Here is a 25,775-nt window from a genome sequence, read left to right as displayed (position 1 = left end):
GAAATCAGTTTTTAAAAAGTACATACCTGCGTAACTTGATCATAGAGTAATTTAGGCTCCTGTAAGGATGTTCAGAGCTTGATGAGTTTTCCCCTGGTTGCCTGTTCTCTTAAGGTGCAGTCACAGAGGAACCAGGAACTTGTGGATTAGTCAGGTTTCTATTAAAACATCCCCTACGCAATGGCACCAGAGCACGGGAACATCCTGAAAAGTCCAGTTGACGTCACTTTCCCCAGGCTCTGGGTTATTCTAGTCCTTCTAAATCCCCCAAGCATGCAGAAACATACATTTATCAAATAACGACAAGGCTGGAAATTTTGTTTAAGATGAGCAACAGTCATCCGCCAGATGGAGAACAGCAGCCAGTCTGGGCGTGACCTTTGGGTCAGGGACACCTTGCCAAGCGCCGCCTTCATTAGGGAACCCGGTCACACCTCGGGTTCCAGCCGCACACCCGGCATGACATTTATTCATTCCCAGCATGTCTAAAGGTTGCCGGTGGAAATCTGCGCTCTTTTCTTTTGTTTCTTCTCGGCAGTCGTGAGGTTGACGCCAGACAGGCCTGCACTGAGATGGCATTGTGAAAACGTCACATGTGATTCACGCAGCATAAATATTTATTATGTCTTTGCAGGCTTATTCATAAAACATTGGGTGAATCATTGTGCTAAACAGACCACATTTGTATTCCCTGTTTAATTGCTTTTACAAGGCATTGAAACATGATGCAGAGCATTTAATGCTGTTATGTATGGTGTGATTGCTCTTATTACTTCATGTGAATATTATCAAATAATTAAAATTACAGTCCGAAGCCACTGATACTGAGAGCAGCCCTTTTTAAATGAACACGTTGCTAAAAAAACACTGGAAACACCGGAAACTGGACAATATCGCAGATATTTCGAGCGCTTGACGTGATTTTCATGTGACCAGGAAAAATAAAGTGCGCGCTGAACGCTGATTGGCTCCTGCAGATACCGATGACGCGAGGAGCCAATCAGTGTTCGGAGCGTTGAGTGCGTTTTTCATAAAAAAAAAAATGGGGCGTTCATTTACTCTGGGACGAAAAACACTTCCGCAGGTTTCTCTCGACTTTTCCAGCTAAAAGATGGGCGCGTGTCTGGCCCTGTGCTCTCTCGCTAACTGCGTAAGTAAGTTTTATGTTGAATATTAACAATATTCAGTGGAAAGTTGCGGACATCGGAGTTTTTAAGTAATTTTGAGGGAACTCTTCCTGGTAGCAGCGTGGCCGCTCGAGTTTGTTCGAGTCGATAAAGTCTGAAAAGTGTTTCTGAAACGAAACCTACTCGTGTGTGTCGCGATAAAAAAAGCGAAAATGTGAAGTTCGTGCTGAAAATCGGACTGCAAGCTGCGTGCTCAGTAAACTACACACCACGCATGCGCGACGCGCCACGGCGTTTGGGGTTCGCGCCTGACCCCTCCGTGACCCCGCAGCCCGATTCCAACTTAAGTAAATAAACAAACACGATTCTGGCAAATGATGTTTGATGATTAAAGTAGGGATCCAGGTATTTGAGCTGGAGGTAATTATTTCATATCAAGATCCACTTTTTAAAATTATTATTCTTTATTTCGTTGTTGTGCACAGTATCATCTTTGTCAGTATTTATTTGATGAAATATTTTATAGTTCTCCATAACTGTAGTCAGTCCGTGTAATAAGAGCTGACGCTGATGTTGGAATAATAATGTCCGGTTCGAATCCCGATTCACCAAGGTGCCACTGAGCAAAGCGGTGTCCCCACACCCTGCTCCCTGGGTGCCTGTCATGGCTGCCCACTGCTCACCAAGGGTGATGATGAAAAGCAGAGGATACATTTCGTTGTCACTGTGTGCTGTGCTGCAGTGTTTCACAATGACAATCACCTCACTTTTACTCTGCAGGCTGCCTGCTTGTGCGGCTCGGCACCGTGTCTCCTGTCCGGCTGCTGCCCGTCGTCGAACAACTCCACGGTGACTAGGCTGGTGTTCTCCTTTTTCCTGTTCCTGGGGACCCTGGTGTCGGTCATCATGATCCTGCCAGGGATGGAGACGCAGCTGAAGAAGGTCAGAGGTCAACATGATCAGTTATTCTGACGAAGATGGGCGTGCTCTGAATCACCGACCTTGTTCCCTCCCAGATTCCGGGCTTCTGCCTAGGAGGAACGTCTGTGCCGGGCCTGGAGAACAAGGTGAACTGCGAGGTCGTCGTGGGATACAAGTCGGTGTACCGCATGTGCTTCTCCCTGGCCTGCTTCTTCTTCCTGTTCTCCCTGATCATGGTCCGCGTCCGCAGCAGCAAGGACCCGCGGGCCGCCCTACAGAACGGGTATGGCGCCCGAGCCGGAACGCACACCCCATCTGCTGGTTAGAGTGCGCCATGGCGGTTCAGAGTTCTTCTTGGTTTGCTTTATCAGTTTGTTCCATAGACATCGACATTATGTTATATTTACATTTTCAAACACACAGTTCGGTACCACATCCCTGCTCCTGCCTGCATGCAGTCATTTATCATTATGTGTTAATATCTTCCTGTCCTTGTCAGAACAAGTTCAGTTTAGCTTAGTGGACTGCTGCTGCTGATATGACAATAGAACCTGATTATTGGCAGATTATGAGATTAAAATGATAAAATTCGAGGCAGAATCATTCAAGAAAAAGACAATAAACACACACACAGTATTTATTAATTGATTTGAATACTCATCCACAGTTATTTTGAGGTTCTTTTTTTGTACAGTGAACTTTTTGTTGTATTCTGTCGGCATAGTATTTATATTTTAAATTTTTTGTACTGTCCGCTTCCCAATTTCCCACTTGTGACCTAATAAAGGATCATCATCTCTTCTCACCATGATTCCTTTTTCAGGTTCTGGTTCTTCAAGTTTCTCGGGCTGGTGGGGATCACGGTCGGCGCGTTCTTCATACCGGACGGGACGTTCACCACCGGTGCAGTACAACCGCAGTGTTGAAACTCGTTTGGATCTGCACTGACGTTCTCGAGCCATGTTTTTTTTTCTTTTTTTTTGCCGCAGTGTGGTACTACTTCGGAGTGGTGGGTTCCTTCATCTTCATCCTCATTCAGCTCCTCCTTCTCGTGGACTTCGCCCACAACTGGAACCAGCGCTGGTTGGAGAACGCTGAGAACGGAAATGGCAAGTGCTGGTATGCAGGTACGCTGAATCCGTACTCTCGCATTTTCTAAATGTAGTTTTCACACTTGTGGGACTAATAAAGGATTATCTTATCTCAGTCCCGCTTCACTTTGATTTTTCTATTTTTCTTTCCCTTATTTCATATTAATATTTGACAAACTTTTGATTTAAAAGATGTTTTTTCTGAAAATTCATTTAAGTTAAAGGAAAAATCCGACAGTGTAGAAACGCTGAACTGAAGCATTGGAACATCTGAGTGTGTGTGTGTGTGTGTGTGTGTGTAGCCCTCCTGTCCTTCACCTTCGTGCACTACGCCCTGGCTCTGACCGCCGTGGTGCTGTTCTATGTCTTCTACACCGCGGCCGGCAACTGTGCCGCGCACAAGGCCTTCATCAGCCTCAACCTCATCTTCTGCGTCATCGTCTCCGTCGTGGCCATTCTGCCGAAAGTGCAGGTGACTCCATGTCCTCCACTTTACTGGTGGATAAATCACATTCATTAATTAACGAGTTAAACATTTTATAGCCAGGAATATTGTCAGGAATATTGACTGGTTATAAATATAAAGCTGTGCCTATATGTGTGTATCAGGAAGCCCAGCCTTCCTCCGGTCTGCTCCAGGCCTCCATCATCAGCCTGTACACCATGTTCCTCACCTGGTCGGCCATGACCAGCAACCCCGGTGAGTTGCCGCCATCCCCATGGCAATGCAAGTCCAAATCCTGTCCATCCGCCGAGCTCACGAAGGTCTGGTGATGTCCCCACAGACAAGACTTGTAACCCGAGCCTCCTCAGCATCGTCACCAACACACCCAGCCCGACCAGCGCCCCGGGGGAGGTCCAGTGGTGGGATGCACAAGGCATTGTGGGATTGATCATTTTCCTATTCTGCACACTTTACGCGAGGTATGGTGAGCACAGTAGAACATCGACAAATCAGGATTTATTGATGAAGCACGCTACCTCTCTCTCTTCCTGCTGCCAGTATTCGCTCGTCCAACAACAGCCAGGTGAACAAGCTGATGCAAACCGAGGAGACGAAGAGCCTGGCGGGCGACGCCGAGTCTGGGTCGGGCGGTGGCGGCGTGCGACGCGCCATGGACAACGAGGAGGACGGCGTCACCTATAGCTACTCCTTCTTCCACTTCAGCCTCTTCCTGGCCTCCCTCTACATCATGATGACCCTCACCAACTGGTACCAGTAAGTACAAGCAACTAGTCTTCTGGTGGTTTGGGTTCCAGCATCTGGACAGTGGAAGAACCAGAAAGTTGAGTGGCGCCAAGTACGAAAATTCTGAGAATTTTTTTCATTGTAATCAGTATTTGGGAGGAATGCAACTAAATCTACAGAAACAAACGCTGCTTTTGTTTAATGTGTGAGGTTATTAGACATATATAGTGAATTTCGAGTCCCTGTTGGCAGAATATTGATATTTTCATCCCAGGTCGTGCAGAATACACGATAATCTGACAACTACCACAAATAATTAAATTGGTTCCTTGTTATTTTGGCTACTGTCCCCCAGATTTTGGGACAGCAGCACAGCCTTGCAGTAGTGTCAATGTTGTGTACGGTAATAACTGAATATAACATATTTAACAACATTAGTATAATTTCTTATTGAAGATGTGAAAGTGAAGTGATTGTCATTGTGATACACTGCAGCACAGCACACGGTGGCACAAAGAAATGTGTCCTCTGCTTTGAACCATCACCCTTGGTGATCAATGGGCAGCCATGACAGGCGTCCGGGGAGCAGGGTGTGGGGACGGTACCTTGATCAAGGGGACCTCAGTGGTATCTTGGCCTTTTGAGACTTGAACCCACGACCTTCCAATTACCGGTCCGTTTCATTAACCGCTAGGCCACCACTGACCATATGTGTATAGTGCTTAAAAACACAGACAATGCAGTTGTCAGAGTGTTTGTCCCATTTCATCAGAATGCAAGTTGCCGGATCTCCCCAGCACCGATTTCATTGATAGACCTGCTGCTTTGATCTGTGTTCTTTCTCCAGGCCGGACTCGGACTACGCCGCCATGCAGACCTCCATGCCGGCGGTGTGGGTGAAGATCAGCTCCAGCTGGCTGGGCCTGGCCCTCTACCTCTGGACCCTGGTGGCTCCCCTCGTCCTGACCGGCCGTGACTTCAGCTGATTCGCGCCATCACCTCTACTGAACGATCGAATTCTGGGGTGTCCCCGACACACTGCACTAATGGACTATGGGCTTTTCTTAGACATATATTATACCTCTGTGTTTGCACATCAGCTGAAATATAAGAGCTGATTTCTGGTAATATTACAATATAGTTCATGTAAATGTAGTATGGTACCAGATGCTATACTGCAGCTTCCAATGGGGTTTTAGCTGGTCATTGTCACATTTGAACTCTTCTTTGGGACGATGCGTCCTTTTATTCTGTTGATTTATGTTACTCAAGCTTTTTTGTTATTTCTGTTCTGCATTAAATTTGCTGAATTTTAATAAAAGGCTGGATGTCGTCCCGTAGGGTCCCCATTCTTCTGAAAGTCACATGATCACTAATACGGACCGAATTTATTCCGGGTTCTTGCCGTCCCCGGGAGCCACAGATGCAGACTCTGACTTGGCAAGAGATGTTTTGGCAATGTGATTTTTCCTTGTCACAAGACTGGTACAGGACTGGGACACAAGAAAAACATTTATAATGTGTGTGTGTGTGTGGGGCATGACCTCCTCTTGGACAGTGACTTCTGTTTTTCCTTTCTGCCCCAGTTCCTGCTGAACCTGTCTGCCGAGTGCGGTGTTCCCTCCACACACACACAGGTGACCTAATGCTGTTATGTAACGGGCCTGCTGTGGTCGGGAGGGGTTGAGGGCTGGGCCTGGTTGTGGCCCCGCCCCACCCCACCCACCACTGCTGCTGGGGATGCCCAGGTAAGCTGCCCTGGGGGACAGGCAACATGGGGAAAATGAATAACGTCACCATGGCGACCCTGTGAGGATAAACAGGTTTAATGCCTCAGTCCCTGCAGGGTTCATTAGGTGGCCCTTTATAGCGTCCCCGTCCCCAGATCCTCTCTCTGTCACCGGCTGAACTCCCTGCGACCCCTGAGTTACACCTCAGCTTGTTCTAAAAATGTTAATATATTTCAGAATTTTGCCACCGCTGTCACCATGATTATTCATTCATTTATTAAAGTATCTTGTGTTCTAGAGGTTCTGACTAAGGATGTTCCAGATACGGAACAAGATCTGAATCAATCCAAGCCTCAGCTCTTTTTTTAAGAAGATTAAGATGTACTCTGATTATTATTATTAATGAAGTGAGACACGTGGTTCATATAGTACATGACAAAAACAGAGGAAGGTGCTTCTGGTCAAAATAAAGTTGGAAATATAAAATATATAAAAACTAAACCAGTTGTTTCATTGTTGTTATTGATTCCGTCTTCTTTGTATCGTTATTTTTTTCGTGCTATTTTACGCATTTGTCGAAGATGGCTGTTGTATGAATAAATCCATGATTGTAGTTATTGATAATGATGCCGACGTGGTGAATTCAGCCGCCGCAGAATCTGGAACGTCAATATATTTATAACCCCTGCGTATCACGTGATTAATCTTCATAAACTGTTTAATATGCAGAGTGCAGAGCGTGAGGGGCGTGTCCAGGAAGTCGCGGGTAGCTCCGCCCCACCCCGGCCCGCCCGGAGCGCGCGGCGCGGCGCATGCGAGGGGGCGTGGGTCCTCCGCGGGTCTCGTGCGCTGTGGCGTGGCTGCGGACCGGTTCCGGTGTCCCGTTTGGACCCGCGGCCGTCCCGCGCGCTCAGGTAAGACGAATGAAATCTGTAAGACGAATATTGAATATTAGTGTGTGCGCGTGCGTGTGTGTGTGTTCCGTACTGGTCCACTGCGGAGAAGCGAAGTTCTGCGCTGCAGATGCTCAGCGGCGGTCTCATGGTCCCGGGATCGATCTCGCGCGCTCATCACATGGACTCTGTTGTCGCCACCATTGTCGCCACCATGTCGTCATCGCCGAGCTCGCGCCGGAGGGTCTCCGCGTCACCTGGAAGCGGAGTCGCGCCCCGCTGCTCTATTTCTTCCTCGGTTCTGTGTGTTGCGGCCAGGAGCGTTACATAATCCCGCCACCGCGTGTGACCGGGGGGGGGGGGGGGACACTGCGGCGCGCGCCACGCCGCCAGCTATTCCGGGTTCTTTGTTGCACGCGGACGCGCCGCGGTTTCGCTTGTTGTCCCCGTCTGGTCTTCATCTGGTCACATCAACAGACAGCGTCACTCTGCGTCCCCGCGTCCTTTGTCTCTCCGCTCCGTCTGGCTGAAGATGTCTGGCTGAAGTCAGGACAGGTGGATGGAGTCCTCATTCATCCAACCAGTAGTTACAGGGACAGTCCCCCTGGAGACACCCAGTGTCTTGCTCAGGGACACTATGGTAGTATGTGTGGCCCGAACCTGGTTAGTGTGATACCCGCTAATCTGCAACCACCAGTTAAAGTCTTCTTCACCTGAAGGAACCCAGGATCATGAGGCTGGAGCAGCAGGTGCATGATGTTCCTCCAGGGTTTTTTAGTAAATTATCTTTACTAACAAGTTCCTTTAGAAAAAAGGCAATGCAGCTGTTTAGTACCGGTCCTTCAGGTTCTTCTTGTAGAACCAGCCTTCCGCAAACCTGAAGTTAATCGGTGCGGTAATTAACCAGATGCTGGTGTCCGCATCGTGGTGGCATCGTGCAGAAGGCCTCTTCACCAGGAACCTCCCCCGTGTCCCTCAGGATAGCCGCTGGCCTTATTCACTCTGTGCTTGCTTTCTACTACAGTTTCTGGGACGGTCGTTTCCACCCAGGGACGATGGAGGAGCTTCCCCAGCCTAAATAAAAAAGGCGTGGCCCAAGCATCGTTAGCTAAATCCTGCTGGGCGATGACAGGTCTTGATTATTTCGAATATCTCATTAGTAAAACGTGTTCTGGTGATGGTTCTCTCTCATGTGCCTGCGAGTTCTGAGCCGGCAGCAAATCAGCGATCAAATCGCATGAAGCAGAAATGGAAAAGACCTGGCAACCCACCGTGAGACGCAGGATGAAACCTCAACATTTCCTAAGTGTGACGGTCCAGGTCCTGGAGCTGAGGGTTCTGTTTCACAGCGAGCCTGCGGCGGTCGTTCCGCAAAATCCAGGAGGAGGATGCTGGACCACCCTTGGTTGAAATGCAGCACATGGTCACGAGCCAGATGTGGGTGACGTCACCAAACTGGAACCTCATTTCTGAGGTCAGTTGGGATATACGTAGGTCTGGCTTTGTAAATATAACATTTTGCGCCGTTCATGCAGGTTCGCGCCGTGCAGTCAGATGAAATGAGGGGAACCTCAGGGATGGACGTCTGGTCCTCTTCATATTTTCCTTCCATGGCGGACCAAACACGACACAACAATGTCTTACAACGACATTTTTTTATTATTATTATTAGAAGTATTAGTATTATTGTTGTGTGTTGTGTTTTTTACAGTAGAAGGGGCCTTGTTGTTTTTATGCCGTCAGTTAGGGGTGGGGACTGTCCTCTGTCGTCGTGGCGACAGCGTAAATGTCAGAACTCCCCCGTCAGTGAACAGATTTCCTCCCTGCTGGCAAGAGGCTCAGGCCGGCATGAGCGGAAATTGTGTCTCCGCCTCTCCCTTTCTTTCATTACTGAGAAATGACTGCACTGTGTGTGTGTGTGTGTGTGTGTGTGTGTGTGTGTGTGTGTGTGTGTGTGTGTGTGTGTAAGGTCGTCTGTACTGACGTGGTGAAGTGTAGCGGCCCCTGCGGCCCGCAGGTCGCCCAGCGTGGGGAATGCTTCTCACCCCATTCCTGCACGTCCTGCAGAGAGAGCCGGCTGTTCAGCAGAAGGCTGGTCAGCAGAGGAAACACACACACACACACACACACACACACAGATACACACACAGCATGCATTTGTTTACACATACCAACAAGAACATGTTTTCATACACACATGCACAAGCGCATGTTCTCATTTTCTCATGTAGATAAACATGCACGTTTAAATGTACTCGTCTGGACAAGAACCCACTTAGTTCTTATTTGCAACACACACACACACACACACACCCACACGCACACCCTACATAGACTGATATGCTGGAGTCACAGCCATGACATCGATTATCTGCTTACCTGCCAGTGGGACGAGTCGGAGGTGAAAATGGCAAACAGAATATTTTGAGTGAAAGCTGCCTATGTCAAAAACTCCATTCCACACGGAACCCAATGTTCCACGTTCTCTTGGCAGGAACTAAGAACCTTCTAAAGAGAAGCCACGAAACAGACATTTTGCACGTCAAGTGTCATCTTCGGGGGCCAAATTACTCACTCGCTCGGTCACTTTCGGGTACCTTTTAACCCACTGAAGGGTTGTTGGTTCCGGATCCCGGGTTATTGGACATGGACTGTCCCCTCACGCGGTTTATTTTGAGGGTGAATAATCGGCACACTGCCGGTGTCTCAAGTGCGAGAGGAGCGTTCTGGAAAGCCACTGCAGCTGGAGACCTGTCTTCACGGGCAGCCGACAGCTTGATCCCTGTCACAATATTTGTGGCGGCGGGTGCAGACCCCCCGGCCCCCTGGCCCGTCCCCGGCCCGTCCCCGGCCTCCCTGCCACTCTCCGGCTGAGTGGTATGGATTTTGGCGGAACGCCGGGCTGTTGGCTGAGGGCGGGTGAAATTACAGAGCACACGTCTGGACCCCCGCCGTATGACATCACCGCGGCAGTGTGGCCAACGGTTCGGGCCGACTGCATTTCCATCGATCCCCGCGCTCGGCCCCTCCCTCCCTCCCTCCCTCCGGCCCGGAGTTCGGCCCGGCGCTGGGCTGACTACGCAGCAGTGGCGAGTGTTAAACCTGCTGCTGTCCCCCGTGGCGCTGGAACCGGAGAGCACCGTTCCAGCGCTGTTATGCCACAGTGCTTGTTATCGGCGCTCCGGATCGATGCCGGCCCGCAGCCTCGCGGCCGCTCTCGTATCGAATGGCCCGTTGAGCTCATGGGGTAAACTGGGGATGCTGGGAGCCTCAGCTGGAAATGGAACAGGGGTTGAGGGAGCTGTACGGTTATATAGAATACACCGTCTTCACCATGAGGCCTGATATCGTATAATAATACTGGCTATATATAAAGCGAAAGTGCAGTGATGGTGACACCACAAACCAAACCCCCTTGGTGAGCAGTGGGGACTCGAACCGGCAACCTTCTGATTAGGGGTCTGTTTCCTTACCCGCTAGGCCACCATCATAGGGGTGTTTAAATGAGTCTCATAATCGATGCCTCATGATGCAGACGTTGAACGATTCTGTGTCGATGAAGTACGGAAAATAATCGATTATATCGGTTTTCTAGTTAAAAAGTAGCTGCCAGTAGCGACTGTGGCGGACTGATCCGACTAGCGCGCCGCTCCGGGTTGAAGTTCGGCCTCGTCCACATGGAGGGTCAAAATGAACGCCCTCTGAACGCCAAACTCGTTTGTTGCCGCGCTTTGTGGATCAGTTGATGCTGTTTAACGCTTGTCGCTGTTCACTTATTATTTTGAGCAGTGCGTGTGTGCGTGTGTAAGTGTTAGATTTGTCTGAAATACTTTTTGAATAAGCGAGTTTTCAGCTGCTTCTTTAAAGTTCTTAAAGTTGTTTAACACTCATCTGGATTTCGGCAGAAATTGGCGGCAAGAACACTGGTGCTCAACGCCCATGTGGACACTTCTTGTGCTATTCAGTCCGCGCCCACCTGGCGCCACGAACGGCAGAAAAATCACCTTGATCAGATGTCCATGTGGACGAGGCCTTAACTCTCATCTTAAAACGCCACGTGAAGTCATGTAGAAAAATTGATGGGCACTGACAGTCGTAATCGAATCGGGTTCACACCACTACTGTACATGTGAGGGTAAAGTTAATGGCGAGACAGTATGTAGTTACAGGGACTGTCCCCCTGGAGACAATCAGGGTTAAGCGTCTTGCTCAGGGTCACGATGGTAGAAAGTGGGGTTTGAACCTTGGACCCACAGTGCTACTGCAAGTTTTAAGAATTAATCATGATTAATCGATTATTTTTAATGGACTAACCCCCCTTTATTTATATCTCTGTGTACGTTTTTAGAATTGTCATTATCGTATTGTTTTTTTTTTTTTTTCCACCCTCCCATCTGCCTCTTCAATCACTTCTTTCCCTTCGTCACGCCGTCGCTCCGTGGCGGCAGGTGCTGGCAGAGCGACGCGGCGAAACACCCTCACCTCACCACTTCCTGTCATCTCCGGAGAAAGTGTGAGCCTGACAGTTGTGTATGTGTTAATTTCATCTCACACACACACACACACACACACACACACACACACACTCCCCCACGTTAAAAACGACTGTGGTGTCATGCTGTCTAAATTTAGTCGTCCCTCTCTCTCTTTAAGTCTGGCTTTTCTATAATCTCCCCTCTTCGCTCATCTGTTTGTGGGTTTGTGGTTATTTAATCATTAAATTAAAAAAAAAAAAATCTTTGTTACAAAGGCTGCACTGTGAGCATGTTTCCATTTCTAAATGTTTTCCCAGTTATTTCTAATCAGGTGCGTTTTTTTTTTTGTTTTTCCTTTTCACTTATTCCCGTCTTTCATTGTGTGGTGAGACGCATTTTTTTTAAAAGCTGCTCTTCCAGGAAGGGTTGATGGTGGGCCAGTGGGAGGATGAGGGGATTCTCTGATTCACTTGGAGCTGATGCTGCATCACGACAAGCTTCACGAGCTCTCACATTCACTTCTTCGAGACAAAGATTAGAGACTTCTTTGACACGATTTATGCAAATAAGGTTTGTTTCTCTATGAAAATATGAGCAAATCAGTTTTCTGTTGAAGTTTATTGTAAAAATGTAAAAATATAAGAAAACATAAGTGAAGATAAGAAGGAATAATACAAATATGGAGGTTCTGTGTGGATGTGGGTAGGGTTTGATGGCGTCATGACCTGAACCCGGTTCAGAACCCGTGGGCTGAGAAGGTTCCGGAGAGATTATGTGAAGAGGAATGGTGTTTTGCTGCTATGTCTTGTACCACCAAATCTGATGTGACATCAGAACACTCAACAGAAGATAGTCATTTCTTTTTTTCTTTCATTGTACCGGCCCTTTAAGAGCAGATTTGGACTGTGTGAAAATGCGTTATTAATATTCTGCATCTCGGCGCTGCGGGTTATGACAGGGTGCCGATCTGCTGGAATCTGGTGGCGTGAACTGGCCAGATGTGGTGTTGATCTTATCAAGGTTTGAGGAGATTTGCAGCAGGTCACAGGGTTCAGAGTTCAGCATCATCCCAAGATGAAGAAAGTCGACTTTGTGACTGTGCCTGTGTTGCTTTTTATAGGTGGAGGACGTCGGGGTTAATAACAGGTGTAGCCGGCAGCGGCCGACCGGACTTCTGCAGGAACGCTGCCTGTTTGTTTGGGGGGCTTTGTGTAGCGCGATTTGGGGGCCGGTGCGGTTTAGGGTGGAGGCCGTTATTTTTACCCCGCAGGTGGCCCCATGGAGGGCCATGAAAGACCCTCTTTTCTGAGCTCATGCAAGCCCGCAGGTCACGTGGTCCTCTGAGCAGGTTGGTGGCACGTTCTGGCTGGAGAAGGGGTTCCGTGTCTGGACAGGTGGGGCACTGACCCCAGGCGTTTCCCTGAGGGCTTCATGCTGGGTCGGATCTGATCGATTCAGCTTCTCCATCTGACAGCGGGACAAACATTCCGGACTCAGTTGAAATTGATAAAATTATGAAAATCATTGAAAATGTTCTGATCGAGTTTATTTTCTATGAGGAGAACACTCTGCATAAAAAATATTTAAAGAAAGGTGAAAGTGAAATGATTGTGAAACGCTGCAGCACAGCTCGCGGTGATATAATGAAATGCGTCCTCTGCATTTAACAGTCACCCAACCCTCCGGACCCGCTGCGCCACCACTGCACCAATGCAATTTAATGTTGGTGAAGGGTCGCTAGAAGCTAAATCGATGAAACCGCGTCACCACTGTTCGTTATGCAACGTTTTGATTGATGTGCTTAAGCACGTTCACATTTCCAGCTGCTGTTTTTTTTTTTTTTATGGATAAAAGCAGGAGAACGCAGTTCCCTGTTTGGAACCAGAACCATCAGGATCCTGTTGGTGGTGTTGGACAGTCCGGCTGCGTGGCCGACGCGGAATGGCGGCGTTCCGGGGCGGATCTGTGACTGTTCCCTCGTTACCCTGCTTTTTCCACCCTGCCACGTCCAGCTGGCTTCGGGTGGTGTTGGGGTGGAAGAGTAAAGAACGCCGAGTACGGAACATGATGTCAGAGCTGCTGGGCTGGTTCCTGAACTGGACCCTTAGGTTCTGACCGGGTCATCTTTCATTTGATGTGTCCCATAATCACTAATAATTAAAGCGGGACAACACAGACCAGCAAAACATTGAAAATGTCGCACTGTTATCTGCATACGAAGATAAAGTTCGTAATAAGCGAAGAATCTGGGTGCCCGGACGCCGCCGATGATTCATGAATGGGTGGCGTTTTTAAAATTCTGACGGCGATCCCAGCGAGCGTCCATTCATTGGCGCCGCTCACGGCAGCGCGGCGTCGGTCAGAGCGGAGGCTGCGAGGCTGTGAATGGGGGGGACGGTTACGCCAGCGTCGTCCCCATTGAGAGAGAGAGAGAGGAAAAAAAAAAGGAAAAACAAACCTACACCCTCCCTCCCTCCCTCCCTCCATCCGTCCCCCCGCCCGCCCGCCCGCCTCACTCTGCTGCCCACCGACCCGCACAGCATCTCAGCAGAGAGGTGTGTACCTACCCACTCGAGAGAGAGAGAGAGAGAGAGAGAGAAGAAGGACGCCTCCTCCGTCTTCCCCCCCACGCTGCTGTAATATCCTCCGTTACCTGTCAGCTCGGCACACTGCAAACTCCGCACGCTCCCCATCATCATCATCATCATCCTCACCACCACCACCTTCATCAACATCGCCCTTCCCTGCCGGGGACCCGCGGCGAGGAGCTCCTGCATAGTCCAGGTAAAGGGACAGCGACCGCCCGGATGTCCGACTACAGGGCTGCTCCGCTTTCATTACCGCCGTTCCGCCTCTCTTGCTTTGAGGTGTAACCGTAACAGTCTCTAGGTGTGTGTGTGTGTGTGTGTGTGTGTGAAGGCTACAGATGAATGAGCTGTCCTCTCTCTCACTCTTTGTCTCCCTCTCCCTCTCTCTTTCCTGGCTTCTGTGAATGGGTCCTTCGGCGTGGCTGCGGATGAGATGCGTTGACTTGTAATTCCTAGTAGAAGGGACGCCGGTGTGAAGGGAAATGAAAAAGAACAAGACGACCTGACGGAGGAAGCCTGTTCTGTGCTCTTCGCTCCCGTCCCCCCTTTTGTGTGGCGCTCGTTTGTCATTGGCTGCCGCGCCGTTCCGCACTACCCAGCACCCAGGCAGTCCATTCATCTTCAGATTATTATCCATTTTCCACACATATGATGTATTCTGTGTGAGTGTGTGTGTGTGGGGTTATTTCCAGACCGGAACGTAGAAGGAGAAACGCAAACAGGGAGTTATATAAAAAGCGAACGGCGTCCCAGATTAATGACCAGTTCCATCGTAATCCTCTGTCCTCCATCGTGTCCCGACTCGGCGCGCTCCGCTGTTGCTTTTCCCTGTGGGATGTGCAGGTATTGATCTTCGGGCGTCCATGGTTTAGTGTCCGGGAGGATTGTGGGGTTTGTGGGAGGGAAGGTGTTGGGGGGCGGGGCACCCTGGCTTATCAGATTCTCTCTGTAGTCAGAGAGGACGCTGGGAGATAAATTTAGCCCTCCAGCTCCGCTTCCATCTGCTACTGCATGGTTTAGGGCCGTTACCATAGGAACCACCACTGGGTGCCCATTAGTGTGAGAAAAGGAAATTGGCGAGATTTTTAAAAAGGCTTTAAAAAAATTTTCTTGCGGGGGGGTCTTCTCTGCCAGCCCTGTGGCCGCGTGTATGTGTCCGGGTTATGATTGCTTTTATATTTTTGTTCTTTTGGAAGACCTGACGCTGAACGGCGTTCATGGTCTCAGTTTTGGATAAAGTTTGCTCCGGCTGCCGTCCTCTGCACTGCCAGCTGTACAAACAGGCGACCTGTGTGAAGACACGCAATAAATGCAAAGCAAATACGGGACCGTAAGCACACTGCCAGCTTTGTCCAGTAGTGGGCCGTGTCTGGGGTCATCAGAACTGGCACAGCAAAGAACAGGTGCCTCATAGAGGAACACGGCGAGTTCATGCATACCTCCGCATTCATAGCGGGATATGTGCTAACCTGCTCAGATGAGAAGACGAGAGATGTGGAGATTCACAGCAGAACTGTAGTGGCCCCGCACCCAACCACAACACAGCGTGGGTGCTGGAGCCAGCTGGTCGGTCAGTGAGTGGGTTGTCTCATAGATTCGAAAGAGATGGGGAAAAAAAGTCTGTTTTGATAAGCAACATTCATGCAGATTTTGCTTCAGTCTGTGTTACCAGACGTTAAACATGGGTGTTTTCAGGTTGTGTGGTGCCATTTTGTCAAAGTTTTTGTTTGGGGCTGTGTAACACAATATAAGTATAATGCATTGAAATCTTCAGTTGGAGCTTCATTTGGAGCGGTGCTTAATTTCAATAGCCAACTATGTCAGAATATTACATTATAGTTAAGAAGCCTTGACAAGCACACTGTGAGGTAAAGGGACTGATGTTATATTTACCCTTTTGCAGAGCTGTTGAAGATGTGTCCTTAGTGATCAAAAGCAAACTGGTGGACACTGGAGATAAAGGACAACTGGATATCTCCACGGATTCCTTCATGGTGGATTCCTCAACAGACAGCATGGAAGCTAAATCTCTCGGGAATCAGTTAACCGCAGATCCGCAAATGGATATAAATGCAAAATTTATGAGAAAAGAATGCATGATTTCCTCTTCTTCTGAATGATTGTACGTGATCTGTGCAGACTGGCACAGCCAGACTAACCCCAGGTGCAGACCTGAGGCTGCTCCCTCATTTTATGGAGGCCTTGGAAAGCGAGCTGACCACTGAGGAGCAGTCCAGAGGTCAGGCACAGCCTCAGCACACATCTCCTCTGGGTGGTTCAGTGCCTCAGCCCCCTTCCCTGCAACAGCGTAAGCAGCCACAGAAAGCTCACGAACATGAAGCCAAGCAGCCTAAACGGCAGAGTCTGGAGAGGAAGCGCTTTAGGCTCCAGCGGAAACATGCCTGGGACACAGAGACCTTTGAGAAAGACAAGTCCACCAGGTCATCAACGCATACAGGGTCAGCTCCAGAGAGTCAGGTGCCTTCAGTGGAAAGGTCTTCTGAAATCCCCACCTCAACATCCCACTCCACAGAAGAGGCAGCGGCGAAAGGTACCCCAAAGCAAAAACGGGACCGCAGGCCGCAGAAGCCGGGAAAGTACGTATGTACCTATTGTGGACGGGCATGCGCCAAACCTAGTGTGCTCCAGAAACACATTCGGTCACATACTGGAGAGAGGCCTTACCCATGCGCTCCATGCGGCTTCTCCTTCAAGACCAAGAGTAACCTGTATAAGCACCGTAAATCCCACACTCATAGGGTGAAAGCTGGCCTGACATCTGGCAACAAAGAGGAACCAAGTGGTCAAGAAGAGACTGTGAGTGATTCGGACAATGAAACTATTGAGAGATCTTCTTCTAGTTCATGCACAAAGAAACAAGGAACGGCCTCTCAGGCAACCTTTAAACCAGAGTCGTCACCTGCTGAACAATTACAGGGCATGGGTGACTCCCATGCAGTCAAGAAGAGGCTTGCCATGAGGTTAAGTAAGATAAGGCAGGCCCCATTAGACTCATCTGATGAAGCTTCTTCGTCGTTCACTCTGGGTAGCAAAGGTAGTACAGAATCTGGCTACTTTTCTCGCTCTGAGAGCACCGAGCAATCTCAAGACAGCCCTCCAGATACAAGTGCCAAAAGCTATGCTGAGATCATCCTTGGCAAATACGGGCGTCTGGGACATCTGCAGCGTGCATCCCGTCACCAGCATCAGCTTTCAGCTGGGCAAGAAGGGAAGGGCATTCCTTTCAATGTCCCCAAAAAGCAAGTCATCGACCACATCACTAAACTCATCACCATCAATGAGGCAGTGGTTGATACCAGCAAGATCGACAGTGTCAAACCAAGGAGGTTCTCACTTTCTCGAAGGATCAGCAGTGAAACGGCCAAAGTAACGGCTCTTAAAGAGTCCCTTGTGCACTGTACGAAAGAAAGTGAGCCTCTCTCCAAGGGGACAGGCTCCATCACACTGGGTGTCCCATGTGAAAGGTTCCAAAACCAGACGACCACAGCGCCCCTTCTGAGAAGTCATTCAGTTCCTTCAGCTGCTACCACAGGTGATGCCTCTAATGCTTCAAACCGCAACCTCCGACTTAGCCAGTCATTTGATGAACAGCCGCAACCTCAGGGGAATCGACGTCATGGATTGCTTCGACGCCAGCCTGCCATCGAACTGCCCTTTGGTACCGACATCACTCCTGATAAACTTACCACACCCAACACACCATTCCATTACAACATACTCCCTGTGCTTGAAGAAAAGCAGAGACCACTGGAGCCGAATAAGTGTGAAGAGTGTGGCACTGACCTCAAAGACTGGGAGACTTATAAGACACACAAGCTCAATGCCTGCAGGTTAAATGTGTCTCAGCAGCCTGAAGTGTTTTCTGGTCAGGCTGAGCATCCTCAAAAAATGCATCCTTTGAACAGGCCTGGTGCACTGCTGATGCGAAAGAGAAGAAAAGAAGATAGCCTGGAACTTGATGACTCAAGTGCTTTGTCCTCCTTGCCCATGTCAGCACCAGCAATGGTAAAAGACATGACAAGTGGATCATATGAAAGACCTACTAAAGAGAACATTGGCTCAAGACTAGAAAGCGAGCCTACGACTTCCTTGAAGGGGATTTCTGTGATCCAGCATACAAGTTTATTTGAAAAGACCGAGGCAAATGTGCCTTTCAAAAGCCAAGGGAATGAAGAACCATATCTGAGTAAGGTCATGACTCATGATGTCTACCATTCACTCCCTCAGAAAAAGTGTCAGCCATATCCAGCAAAGCCAACGTCTCGTAAGCTAGTACGACAACACAACGTTCAAGTGCCAGAGATCCTTGTAACTGAAGAACCAAATGTTGTGCCAAGGTCCCTCTCTGTGACCATTTCCACGACTAAAGAGACGGAGAAAGCAGATGAGTTTCAGTGGCCACAAAGGAGTTCAACATTGGCTCAGCTTCCTATTGAGAAGCTGCCTCCTAAAAAGAAGCGCCTTCGTCTTGCGGAAGCAGCCCAGTCTTCAGGGGAGTCGAGCTTTGAGTCTCTCTCACTGCCACGTAGCCCCAGTGAGGACAGCAATATATCTCATGCATCTAGTCGATCGGCCTCATTGGAGGAGTCCAGTAAACCTGACGCAGATGTAGCATCGGTGAGAAGGTCCAGGGCCACTCACACTTTGACTGTTCCCACTGGTTCTCACAACCCCCATCGAGAAATGAGACGTTCTGCCTCAGAGCAAGCACCTCATGTTCCTCAGCCAATGGCTCCCATTTCTGAGATTCGGAGCAAGTCCTTTGACTACAGTTGCCTTTCTCCAGAGCGTTCTCCTGCTGGCTGGAAGGAGAGGCGCAAATGCCTGTTGATAAGACATACCACAGTAAGAGATACAGATGAGGAAGAGCTGCCAAGCAATTCAAAGCCAATTGGTAACCCATCCCAAGAAATGCCCAAGATTATCAGTCCAGGATTATCACAGTCACCTGGTATCCATATATCTCACCCTTTGAACCAGGATCAAGTGAACCTGGGTCATTTGGACCAGCCTCAAAGTCTGACTGAAGACCTGGCATGTCAAGTCTTTGCACAAGAAATTCCAAAAATGTCACCGCTCGTTTACCTAGGGCATCAGGGTTCCCATCACGGCCCAACAGGTTTTCCCCGAGGATCATCTCAAGGTGCAGCTAGGGCACATTACTCCCCACTGTCTACAGGTCTTAAGCTTGAGATCCCAGCCGAGAATCGTCTTGATGTTCCCGGGCTGAGGGCATTCCTCTCACAGATTACAAATCATCAGGCCTATCCGCAGCAGTCCCAGTTTGACATATCACCCAGCAACGAGCTGCTGAGGCCTACAGGTAAGCAGTCTGTGGTTGTTCGTTTCCAAGCCAACACCCCCACCCACGCTGATGCAATTTATACCACTCTGTCACAGATTCCTTTCAGTAGTTCTCAGGAGCTTGTCAGCTGTGGTCTGAACCTTGGACCGATAGATGCAACAGTCTCTAACTTAGGCCTGAAAGTCCACCTCCCAACAACATATGACAGCCAAGAACCTTGCAGATCTTCAGGTGTGGGGGGAAGCAAACGTGTACTGTCCCCAGCTAGCAGCCTGGAACTCAGCCCAGACTCTGGGCAGCAGCAGAAACGAGTGAAGGAAGAAGAGGATGCAAATGAGGAAGATTTCGAGGCGATCCAAACTAGAACACTGTCCCAACAATTGCAGGAGAAAGGAAGTCAGACCGTTGGACAAAAGACAGACAGCAAAGAACCCATGGTGCCGTCACTCCACACCAGCCCTTCCTTCAGCTGGTGTTACCTGAATTACATCAAGCCAAACCCATCTGCACAGTCTGACCACCACACCTCGGTCTATTCCTCCTGGTGCACAAGCACGTGCAATCCCAACCCTCCTGGACTCACCAGCAAGCAAGTCCTCTCCTTGCTCCACTGCAAGCAGACACACTCGCCCATAACTTATACCATGGCTGCGATGTCTCCAGCCGAAGGAGAGAAGAAGGAACTGGATGGTGTCCAGGAGCCGAGTCTGTCTGAGGTAAGTTTATCAGTGCAATGCCATTGTTAATTATTGTAATCCGGGTAGTTTAACGTCTATCAGAATGAATTACAGATTTTTATTCAAAAAGTTGACTGAGACTGTATTCAAAAAGTTGAATGAGAATTCCCTGTCTCTGTTTCCTTGTGCACACGGGAGCAGGATTGGTGAATTTGCCCGTGTCTCTCTCGAGTATAGGTACGCGGCACCCTGCACCCCGATCACACGGAGGCACAGCATGTTCCGCCGACAGAGAAAAAATCTGAGACACTAGGGAAAAAAGACAAAGAGGAGGAGGAGGGGGAGGAAACGGAGGATTCGCTGTCAAACACCTCCAGGTGCAGCGAGCCTCCACGAGTGCAGATCTGTGAAGGAGGGTAAGGGAGCGTTTTTACCTTCTGTTCCAGTTGCCGGTGTAAATCATGTATGATTGAATAGAATGGCACACAAAACATACAAGTACTGGGTGGTAGTAGCCTAGTGGGTAACACACTCGCCTATGAACCAGAAGACCCGGGTTCGAATCCCCCTTACTACCATTGTGTCCCTGAGCAAGACACTTAACCCTAAGTTGCTCCAGGGGGGGACTGTCCCTGTAACTACTGGTTGTAAGTCGCTCTGGATAAGGGCGTCTGATAAATGCTGTAAATGTAAGTACTGCCTCTAATATGTAGCATGTACATAAAATGATTTATGTTTGTTTATTATTAAAGATTTTTTTTTATTTATGATTTTATGAGAAATATATTTAAGGTACATGTTGTGTAGAACTAAATAAAACACGATTGAAGCAGAAATCAAGGTACTGTTGAAAGGGTTGCCATGGTGTAGTCATATAGTTAGTCAATAGTAATTTAGTAATAACTTAATAGTAACTTGTGAGCGGATGTCTGTAATTTATATATTTTTTAGAATGTGTTGGTTTTCAGCCCAATGATGGATTTTTTTTTTTTAACGCGTTGCATGTGACTAGTTTCTGTCATTGCTCGACGGGGCCGCCACGAAGTGTTGTTCTTACCCCCGCTGCAGCAGGAGAGTGGATCTGGCTGCCAGGGCCAACATAGGCCGTCTGTTGGGCACTCCGAGCCAGGAAACTACCTTGCCTGGCGTCCACTTCCTCTCCTTCACATCCCGCAAAGCCCCACTCATGCCAAACACCCTCGACCATTCTAATCATTCAGTTTCCTAACCTGAATGAAAAATGCAGCTTCTTCTATCCAGGCCTCTGGCTTATTTGGTTGGACATGTTTGAGGGGGTATCTGCCGGCTGTGCGGCACAGACACATATTTAGCTTGTCCCTTCTCACAACTGATTCATCAGTCCAGACCAAACCCACACGTATATAAAAAGCGAGGCAGGCAGATTAAAAGGCACGAAGCGGCGAGCAGGAGCCGGTCGGTTGCCGTGGAGGAGGCGGCCATCTGCGCGTTTTCTTGCGCCGGGCACTCCTGCTGCCTCCCCGGTGACTCACCACGCCAGTCATTATGGCCGCCACCTCACGGTGACTCACCCGTCGGCTGTGTGTGTGTGATAAGGCACATGAAGAGAGATGAAGAGTTTGCCGTCCTCCCCTTCGCGTCCAGATAAAGGCCGCATTGTAATTACCTGCCGCCGTCACAAGCGCCCCGCGCTTGTGTCTCATAAACCTTCTCACCGGTTTTAAAAATGTATTTTTAATCCCGAATTTCATTCTTATTTGCTTTAAGTTTGTGCGCCGTGGCGCCATATTTTCTTTCACTTATCCGGAGCAGCTGGGCAGGGCAGGGTTTTCCTCTCGCTCCCGTGTTTGGCTTGGCAGGGCCCCGGGGCCCCGGACCCTGGCAGGAGGCACCCCATGTTTGGAATGGGCGGTGGGAGTGCTGACGGCTCTCGGGTTTTGTCGTTATAAATGGGACCTCTGTGTGAGGCGAAGTGGCGGCCCCGTTTTGGGACCGCCTGGCCGCGCAGACGCAGGCCGGCCGGGGAAGTGCGGCCTGCAGGTGCTGCAGAAATGGAAGTGAAGATTTCTGCCCGTGCTGGCTGGCTTTCAAACACCGAAGCGTGGGCAGCACGGGCCTGCCTCCCGATTCCAGAGCATGACTGCATGTTACAGGAATAGTTCCGCCATTTTTCTGCAGCTGCTGGATTCAAATGTGCGTTCGTTGGCTGCAGAGGAATCATAGCTCACCAAATATCAATGCAAAATAATCGCTACTTGCCGTAGCATTTAGACAATTAGCTTCAAGCTCACGTAAAAAACATCACTGTAAAGCTTTGCTACAGTTGTTCGGTGCAATTCTAATACTAGTTGCTCCATTAAAGCCATCAAGCAACATTCACACGTTCAGAGGAATTATAGGGGACAGCTAGCTATTATGAGCTGAGCGTTAATCTCTGAAAACCGTGCCATCCCGCAGCTACCGGTCCAACGAGGAGTACGTGTACGTGCGGGGCCGTGGCCGCGGGAGGTACGTGTGTGAGGAGTGCGGCATCCGCTGCAAGAAGCCCAGCATGTTGCGCAAACACATCCGCCTGCACACCGACATGAGGCCGTATGTCTGCCAGCACTGCAACTTTGCCTTCAAAACCAAAGGTAGGGGACAACTGTTCAAAAACTACGTTTTAATATGAAATGACAGTAACAAGGAGAAGCACATGTGACCCTAATGTAAAATGTATGTAATTTATTCACAATTCTGGTTTCATTTGAGGTAATAAATGTGAGCTTGTTTAATAAATGCATACATTTAATTGTGTACTGTTGAAAATGGAGCAGGCGTGGGGCATGGCCTGTAACCATGACTCGTCTGTGTGCCGTAGGGAACCTCACCAAACACATGAAGTCAAAGGCTCATGGGAAAAAGTGCAATGAAGGAAGCATCTCCTGTCAAGACGAACCGGAGGACGAAGAGGAGGAGGAGGATGAGGAAGGAGGAGGTAGGAAATAGACACTGGCACCAATCAGAGCACAGTGCATGTGTCCCAGTGAAGTAATACCTGGGACAGGGTCTATAGGGACTCGAGGGAGACTGTCCACAAAACTGGACATTGAACGATAATTCTGTGCACTGATCGTGATTCGGTGACGAGTGGAGGAAATGAATCAGGACAAACTGTGAAATGTTGTTTGCGCTGTTCGTGGCGACGTAAGTAGGTCTCTCCAGCCCTGTGCTGAAGGTGCTGTTAAATTAATGTTTTTGATGTTTCCTCTTCAAACAAGAGCGCTGCATGGCAAACATTTGATTTTCTCAGGCTGAATCTGCGAGATTGGAGGTGATGAAATGTCCTTCGCACCCTTTCATTTTAGGACTGCTATTTTTTTTCAATAAATATTTACTGGAACACGAGTGTCAAAAGTTGCATAAAAGCCCCTTTAAATGGAGGTAACAGCTGCTGTACTTCTTCTGGCCTCCAGGTGGCAGCGAGGATTATTGCTCAGTTGGCCCAGAAACTCTGGAGGAGCATCAGTTCTCAGATGCAGAAGACAGCGAGGAGGAAGGTGATGAGGACGACGTGCCACCACTCTCTACCTTCTCGCCAGAAGAAGCTCCAAAGTCACCTGACTCCGCCCTGTCTGGCCACACCCACCACCAGCACCGGGAACCCGCAGCCCGTAGAGAATCTCTTGTCCACTGTCCTACCTCCATGCCCCGCCCGACCCCATCCACATGTCCAGAGAGACCTTTGTCTCCCAATCGGCCCCTGGTGGCCGTCGGGCCCCAGCCTGTAGGTGGCTCCACGGCTCTTCAAGCCACTCTGTCAGGGTCCAATGTTCAGCATCAGGCTACCAGGCTGAGGGACCGACCCAGAACTTTTCCCAGTAGGCCGAGCGGTGGCGCCAGACTGGTGAGTTCTTCACGAGAACGAGAGAAATTGGGGTGAAAAGTTAAGTTTTTATTAGTTTTAATATGCAACTTTCTCAATTCTAAAATTCTAAACTTGTTCCCCTGTTTTTCTTTAATTCGTTTTTGTGATAAAATTTCATTTCAAGGTTGAGGATGCAGATCACCTCCTCGTGGAATATGAAAATAATTTTTAGAATTCCGAATTTCTGACATTTTCCCCTGATTTGATTGGTAAATCTAATGCTCCATGTTCTCCCAGCACTCCAGAGAGTCGTAATCTGATTCTACTGAACTTGTTTTACCTGCAGGAGGTCACAGGATTGCGTAAATACGTTTTCTGACCTAGAAATAGTGCGCATTGAGCAAACAGAATCCGAAATATTTAATTACACACGTGTTTTCAGCGCCCCACTTCATGCATGGTTTTTATTAGGTGATTTTTTCTTGTTATTCACACGTTATATTTGGTGGGCGCGGTTGGCGCCGCATCGCCTCCCGCTTTGTTGCGTTGAGGCCGCACCTGAAAATAATAATCCGCCCTTTTCCCACGAAGACAAAGCAGTTCCTGTGAGGGGCGAGAGTCAACAGGCCGCACATGGCGGAGTACACAACACTGCGTTATATACGGGCGAGGAGGAAGCCCATCTCCGCCCGAGTGTTTACACTGAGGGCCGCGTGTTAAAAATGGCGGCGGCAGCGGCGGCGTGTAAACAGAGCCGCGGAGCTGGAATAAGAAGCGTCCCGGCGATTTCAGCCTCTGTCTGTGTCTGTGTCCCGACAGGAAGTGGCCAGTTCGCCGCCGTCCCCTGTCCCTGCCCTCCTGACCCTGGGCCCGAGGTGCGGCCCACCGAGAGACGGCAGTCGCCTGTTCAGCCACCTCCCCCTCCACTGCCAGCAGCTGGGCCGCGCACCCAGCCTGCTGATCCCCATCGGCGGGATCCACATGGTGCCGCCACGGTGCAGCCCGCACGTCGACCTGTCGCCGGGGCCTCCGCCCGGGGGGGCGAGGGACCGACCAGATCCTCTCAGAGACAAGAGCACGGAACCCGAACCCAGCAAAGGGTCGGAAATCTAAACTGAAACTTACCCAGAGGCCCCAGGGCAAGTGCAACTCCTCCTGACCCCCAACGCAGCACTTCTGTCTATATGTATCTATAATAAATGTGTATGTACAATATTATTATACAGGAATCTATATATGCAGTCCATGTATGTTTTTTATAAATGATTTTTAAACGATGTCATTGCTGTTCACGTATGTTTTTTTGTATTTTAATATTTCTCACAGCTCCTTTCTGGAATGATGATCTTTGCTCGATGTACACAAGGCCTGGCTACGTCCTCTCTCTTTATATTCTAATGTCCACCCCATATCTCTGATACATACACCTATAACGGCACCGGACCAGGTCTGTTCACTGTCTGTCAGTCGTACCTGTACTTGACGTGGAGAAGCTACAGTCAGGATGTGGTTTGGTCCCGAACGGCACTGAGTAATAATTTTATATTCATGTTTGCACATGGAGTCGACTCTTGGGTGTTTATGGGCTCATGCTGACGTTTTTAAATAAAACCAATAAAATGGATATTTACGTCGCCTACCACTGCATTTGCTGTGTTTTTTTACATTTTTTTGGTCTACATGCATGTTGTTGATGCCTAATTACAGCAGTGAAGGTCATGACCCCCCCCACCCCCAGAGGTCGTACAGGTATAATGTCCTCTGGTTGCTGTATAAAATTTGGTCTGAAGTTGCAACCGAACTCTTCGCATTTCTCTGCGTTCGCATTCATGTGAGGGCTGGGTGAGAGTGTCCCTGGGCGCCTCCTGGCGGTGAGATGTGAGAAGTGCACATCTCTGTTCCTAGAACAGCGTGTTCTGTTTTCCTCAGCAG

The 25,775-nt window shown here is 49.2% G+C and overlaps 2 protein-coding genes across 6 annotated transcripts; both read left to right on the top strand.

The window, feature by feature from the left end:
• The first annotated feature begins 1,044 nt into the window (after nt 1-1,044).
• serinc2 (serine incorporator 2) lies at nt 1,045-5,664 on the top strand. Of its 2 annotated transcripts, none has more exons than XM_028964837.1 (10): nt 1,045-1,150; nt 1,908-2,069; nt 2,144-2,331; nt 2,872-2,951; nt 3,038-3,175; nt 3,442-3,611; nt 3,749-3,839; nt 3,925-4,063; nt 4,143-4,358; nt 5,176-5,664. In XM_028964837.1, the coding sequence occupies exons 1-10, from the start codon at nt 1,112-1,114 to the stop codon at nt 5,312-5,314; spliced, it is 1,362 nt and encodes a 453-aa protein (XP_028820670.1). In that variant the 5' UTR covers nt 1,045-1,111; the 3' UTR covers nt 5,315-5,664. The 2 variants fall into 2 exon arrangements, with proteins under 2 accessions (XP_028820670.1, XP_028820671.1); XM_028964838.1 differs by having other exon boundaries at nt 1,068-1,154.
• A 1,174-nt stretch (nt 5,665-6,838) lies between these two features.
• On the top strand, nt 6,839-25,482 carry hivep3a (HIVEP zinc finger 3a). 4 transcript variants are annotated; one of them, XR_003743378.1, is made up of 10 exons: nt 11,457-11,481; nt 11,835-12,820; nt 13,281-14,210; nt 15,918-20,056; nt 20,255-20,433; nt 22,454-22,629; nt 22,857-22,973; nt 23,452-23,882; nt 24,663-25,046; nt 25,170-25,482. XR_003743378.1 is itself a non-coding variant. In XM_028964819.1 (9 exons), exons 4-9 carry the CDS (start codon nt 16,208-16,210, stop codon nt 24,954-24,956), a joined length of 5,046 nt encoding a protein of 1,681 aa, XP_028820652.1. In that variant the 5' UTR covers nt 11,457-11,481; nt 11,835-12,820; nt 13,281-14,210; nt 15,918-16,207; the 3' UTR covers nt 24,957-25,482. The 4 variants fall into 4 exon arrangements, 3 of the variants coding, with proteins under 3 accessions (XP_028820654.1, XP_028820653.1, XP_028820652.1); XM_028964819.1 differs by having other exon boundaries at nt 24,663-25,482; XM_028964820.1 differs by lacking the exons at nt 11,457-11,481; nt 11,835-12,820 and adding an exon at nt 6,851-6,972 and having other exon boundaries at nt 24,663-25,482.
• The last annotated feature ends 293 nt before the right edge of the window (nt 25,483-25,775 follow it).

The sequence above is a fragment of the Denticeps clupeoides genome, chromosome 20, assembly GCF_900700375.1.
Source record: "Denticeps clupeoides chromosome 20, fDenClu1.1, whole genome shotgun sequence".
Classification (NCBI taxonomy): Eukaryota; Metazoa; Chordata; class Actinopteri; order Clupeiformes; family Denticipitidae; genus Denticeps; species Denticeps clupeoides.
The sequence above is the reverse complement of the archived record's forward strand: the minus strand, read 5'-3'. Positions and strand labels throughout refer to the sequence as shown.